General features: G+C 41.6%; 1 protein-coding gene across 1 annotated transcript in view; it reads left to right on the forward strand.

The window, feature by feature from the left end:
• Positions 1 to 2502, forward strand: part of PLK1 (polo like kinase 1) — a 592954-nt gene extending 590452 nt beyond the window's left edge. Inside the window, exon 14 of the mRNA XM_044089232.1 lies at positions 1685 to 2502. Coding sequence (XP_043945167.1) covers positions 1685 to 1891 — 207 coding nt within the window. The 3' untranslated portion in view covers positions 1892 to 2502. The remainder of the gene's footprint in view (positions 1 to 1684) is intronic.
• The last annotated feature ends 3166 nt before the right edge of the window (positions 2503 to 5668 follow it).

Consider the following 5668-nt stretch of genomic DNA (forward strand, 5'->3'; position numbering starts at 1 on the left):
TGCAGAGAAGGCACTACTCCAGCCAAGAATCGAACTGGAGAACCTCTTGCTGTGAAGTGGCACTGCTACCCGCTGCACCCTCAATTGTTGTGCTTTGTCTCCAGCCAACTTCTGGGTTTTTAGCCTGGTGACTGACCTTGGAGCTTTCTCTGACCGCTGGTTGTACCAACTAGTGGTTTCACTGGGAATGACTCTGCAATCACAGATGCTCTTTCTGTGCCCCTTCCTTACTGGGAGTAAGTCTACCAGAGTTGCATGTTGGCCACTCTTCTATGTGGTCTTGTGACTGAGCCATCTGTTGGTTGCTATCAAGCCATTTGCCAGACAGAAGTCTAGTATGGCCTCTCCTATATTCCTGTTGCCCCTCCCATGTGGACCTAGGCAGTCCTCGTATCCTGTTCTGTCTGTCCTAATATGTGTATTCAAGTAATCCATTATCAACCCCAATTCTTCTGCTTTATCTAGTATGTCGTCCTGAAACTGCTGTCTGAATGCACTCTTCCTTACTATCACAACTCTGCATAGGCTGAGATTATGAATGCTGCTCTAACATTTATCTGGAGTCTGATTGCCACGAGTCTGTCACTAATTCTGATTGCATTCCTCACTGCCTTCTGAAGTCTTTCCTCACCACAATTCCCGCAGCATTTCTAGCCTGTCCTCCTGAGTAGTCGAGACTATCCCAAGCGGCTTTCCTGCACTGCCCTTCTATCTTGTCTCCAGAATAAATAGGATGTACAGCCTCCTTAGCATCATATGCTCTACTTTCATGCTCCATCCTTTCAGTGAACCTGCATAGAGTATAGCAGGTATAGTGTTTGTCTGATTTGGTTTTATATCCAGCTTTCAACAAGCTATCCCAGGTGAGCACTTGGACACTGGCTGGCCAGCAGCTTATTGACCAAGGCTGTTGGGTTTTATGGCAGGCACATACTGGCCATCAAGGATACATACACCCCTCCCACCATTAGCATGTGTTCCTTGCATATGTCTGAGTAGGCTGGTCCTTAACCCAACTATTACTAGCAAATAACTCATTACCATTTGGCAGCATAATGTTAACACAACCAAATCACTTATAGCCATCACCAGGTGGCTAGCCCTACCACAGTGCATAGTCTGTGAAACATGTTCTCCCTTGATACTACATACCACAGCAGATGGCCAAAGCGGTTGATCTATACAACTCTCCCTCCTATAGGGCACCCTTGTAGAGTCTGTGCTGCTGTTACAGCTCCATTCTTTTGGCGAGTATGAGATGGATACACTCTTCATGTTTTTTTTTTTAGAGGTGGGAGGAATCCCACAAAGATATACGGAGAACATGCAAACTTCAGACAGGCACTGGCCAGAGGTCAGGACTGAACCTTGTACCTTGAATATGGTAGGCGAACACATTAACCATTTTACCAACTGGTAGGAGTAAGTAAAACTCTTAAAAGCTGTGCTTGATAGCATGCATACCTATTGTGTGCCCCATGAAGACTGAATAAAACCAAAAATGCCACACCACCTTTTGTTTATAGGTAGTGATGTAAGGATCATTTTGGGGGAAGGAAGATGCAGTCTGTGTACAAAAATGTGTAGTGTGAGTTGTCACTTAGGTGAAATGGTGTGCCTATCAGTTGTGTATTTCCTCCCTTAAGACCATTTTTCACTGTTCATGTATCTTTTTGCTTTGCAGGACCATACAAAAATCATTCTCTGTCCTCTCATGGGTGCTGTTACATACATCAATGAGAAGCGAGAATTCCACACATTTAAAATGAGCCTTTTTAAAGACTATGGCTGCAGCAAAGACCTTGCTAGTAGACTACGTTATGCCCGTACAATGGTGGAGAAGCTAATAAGTTCAAAGTCTGGCTCAGCCCGCATGAAGCCTTCTGCATAGTAATGGAACAGAGCAATGGCATATGTACTTGCCAGAAAAGAACTATTGAAAGAACACTGCTGAGTCACTAAGAAAAATTTTAATTTGATGCAAAAGGACCCAAAACGTGGTGGAATATGTATGAAATTTGTATATCCAGGAATCTTTTAAAAGTGCGTAATTTGGGCCACCTGCATTCTGTACTTCGATGAACAGCAAGTAGAAGAATTTCACATGAACTCTTCCTAGTTGCAGTCATTCCTTTGGTCAGGCATTAAACTTGACCTTTCCTTGTGACGGATGTTTAAGGTAGAATGTTGTAAATTATCTTAAACATCATTCCTGTTTTTTCTACATTTAAAGGTGTAAAATATGTACTAATGGAGCTGTTAGCATAAGTAAAACATCATGTAAATTGTATGTTTCTGTTTATCCTTTTCACTGGTCTTGTCTGTCAACAAGTCTTTATAACTGTTTGTCGTTTACTATGTTTGTGTTCCATGCTGGTCTTTGGGAACAATGTTTTAAGTTGAGCCCATTTACAGAGGAAAAGAGGCTATTTACAGACCCCATTTTCTTTTCTAAATATTTTTGTGTAATTTGGGATTAAAGTACTTAAAAAAAATGTTTAAAGTCTTTTACTTGGAAAAAAAATTGAAAATTAAGTTGTGCTGTATTTTAGAACTGGGTGTTTATATGCACACAGGCAATGGTCCTGTCTTAGTGTCAAACAATCATGATCTTGAATCCTCATGGATACTTTAGCCCTGCCAAATTGTACTAGAACTGACTGCAGCCATTTCTGGCAGACTGTATCCCTTTTGTCCTCCGGCCTGCAGTTATTGGACCTTGCTGTGGAGGTAATGCACCATTCATTTCTGTTTGTGTATTTTAGCAAGTCTCTTGGATGATTTATTACCTGTTGCAGGACTGTTGCATGCTAAGCAGCTATGGTTGGACTGCAACTTTTCAGTGCACCCCATCTGTGCCAGTGGGCAGTCCTAACGAGGTGCTTATAAAGATCACTGCTATACATTATTCATAACAATTACCAAAACTGGAAATTCCACTGTATGTATACATTTATTCTTCTGTTTATGTATATAGTTATACACAGAGAATATAGAGAGACCCTATCTTTTTTTTTTTTTTGAGATTGTTGCTCTTTCTATAGCCAAATGATACCCTGAAAAAGATCAGTGTTCTGCTGTAGATCACTGTTGCAGTATCTCTTGCCAAGAATAACTCAAAGTCCAGCCAGACATCTACATCATAACCTCAAAATGCTAAACCTCGAGATCGTAACATTGAACTGTTAAAATGTAAAAATTTCATACTGTCGTACCTTGCAGCATCACATTTCATTTAGTGGAGATATGTAAACTTTAAAAAGGTTAGTACTCCTTTTAAGATGTACTGCATACCGCAAATTAAAAACAAAACAGACTGTCAGTTTTGCAAGCCCAGGTTTTATTGGACAACTGTACAACACAACACTGCAATGAAAAGGTAAACAGGCGTTAATAGAAGGTTGTGTATTTTTTGGAGCACACATTAAAAACTAAAAAGTACTGGTGTTGCAACCTCGCAGGATGCGAAGTAGCAATATAGAAACCTTTTCCTCTATAGTGTGATCTTAAGAGTTGGTACATTTAATTTGCAGGGGGCGTAGCCCCGCTGTAAAGTGGAGGAGGAAAGATTTATTTTTTCCTCTCTAGTGTGATCTTAAGAGTTGGTATATTTAATTTGCAGGGGGCGTTGCCCCGCTGTAAAGTGGAGGAGGAAAGATTTGCTCCATTTAGGTTATATTAATGTGTTCGATATTTTGGGATTCAGTGTTTTGCAGTTTCAGTGATGTGGTCTTTCATTGTGGTTTCAGTGTTTAGGAGTTTGATGTTATGGTAATGCAATGTTATGAAGTAGATCCCCAGCCAGTATACCAAAGCCTTTAAATCGTCCTAGCATCATGTGTCAGGCATATGCTCCCCTGTCTGCTGAATCTAAGTACATCAGTAACACAAATCAGGATCAGCATAAATAGCCACAAACACGGTTTTATTCACAAGTAAAACTTTCACAGACAAGCTGCTTCATCAGGCTTCAAACAGATACAAGTACCATCAGTCACTACAGTCTTAAATAATGAACTTCAATTAAAGGCAATTAAGATGACATTTTTTTAAAAGTAAAAGCAAATGTACAAAATGTGTATAAATATGTTCACAAATGTATGCATGAATATTATTTAATGCATCTAAGAACTTTAATTCCAGCTTAGGGGCATGTTTGTCTTCTGCTCCTGTTAAAAGGACTAGGGAGTGTGATTTTTCAAATGACTGGGTGGATTCGAGGGATGAGGCCTCAAATTACCTCTTTAAACTGTGGGTTTGAGGAAGAGGATTCATGGAGTCCTGGCTCTCCCTTTAAGAAGTTGTCCTTTGGGGGGAAGTTTGCGTGAATGGAGTATTTTAAGTAGGACTGCTCGCAAATCTCTGATATTTAGGCTGTATTGAGTTTCAGCTGGAATCTCCTAAGCCATCTGCTGTTCCACCCATGTATTGGATGCCTAGTTAGGTACATTTGCAGTTGCTGCTTTGGGTACTGATTCCAAACCTACAGCTTCCAAGAAGCCTGACCATTTTTGTAAGGTGACTGAGGCTTTTAAGTACCTCCACAAGCATCCTTCAGGTACTGCTGCGGCCTCGGTCCATTTCTGCTGACAAGTCATTCAAGCTTTTTCCCCTTCTTCCAAGCTCCTTCCTTCTGATAAAGACAGTAGGGCTATGGTGAGGTTAGGGGAAAAGGTGCACACTTCCGCCACTCTGGCCTTCAGGGCCATTAATTATCAAACCCATATGACCGGGTATGTTTTGGCCACTTTGTCACAGCTTGGAGGGGTTTTGTCCGACCTTCCTTACTTAGTAGGGAAGACTGCTGCCCTCTTATTGAGTTCCACTTCTGAAGCAGTCTGTCGCTTCAAATGTTATGATGCATCTCATGCTTCCTCTGGAGAATTGCTTCTGATTAAGTTATGAGGAGGTACTCTTGGCTTCTCCAGGATTTACCTGATAGTAAGGCCAAGCTCCTACATACTTCTTTGGACAATCAGAATCTGGTACACCTGCTGCTGTCTTGTTTAAGACTCGACAAAGGCAAAGTGATGCAGAATCTTAAGCAAATATTTTTCTCTCCTACCCAGTTTTCAGGGAAAGTATCCTATGTCTGCCTTTGCGCATAGGTAACCATCAGCTTTCTAAAGGGAAGAAGGTTCTCAAGTGCATCTTTGCTGATAAACCCACCCAGATTTTTGAAACTCAAAAGCCTCCTTTTAAAGACAAATCTGCCTCCATCTGACATTTTTGACCCCTTCCCCTCAGCCAGGTTCTCCTGTCTCTCAGGCTATCCCTCCCTGCCTGGCAATAGATAACTTCAGACTCATGGGTTTTCTCCATTATCTGTTATGCTCATTTTAGGAAATAAGAATCCTTCCCTCTGCTCAGGTATTTCTCTCAACGCCCCCCCCCCCCCCCCAATCAACTTCATTCTTCTGGAGTTCTGTAGGATTTACTGGATCACGGCACCAGTCAGCCCATTCCAATATCCCAAAGCGGAGCATGGTTCTACTCCAGGATGTTTCTGGTTCCTGGAGACCAGTCCTAGACCTTTCCTTTTTGAATACCTTTCTAAAGCTTCCTTCCTTTCGGATGCTTTCCCTCCATACTGTTTCCCCTCTTACTTCCACAGGCTTTTATGTCTCCCTAGACACAAAGGATGCATATTTTCATATTCTCATGGTCT

Source organism: Protopterus annectens, chromosome 12.part0, assembly GCF_019279795.1.
Source record: "Protopterus annectens isolate FY-2018-M chromosome 12.part0, PAN1.0, whole genome shotgun sequence".
NCBI lineage: Eukaryota > Metazoa > Chordata > Ceratodontiformes > Protopteridae > Protopterus > Protopterus annectens.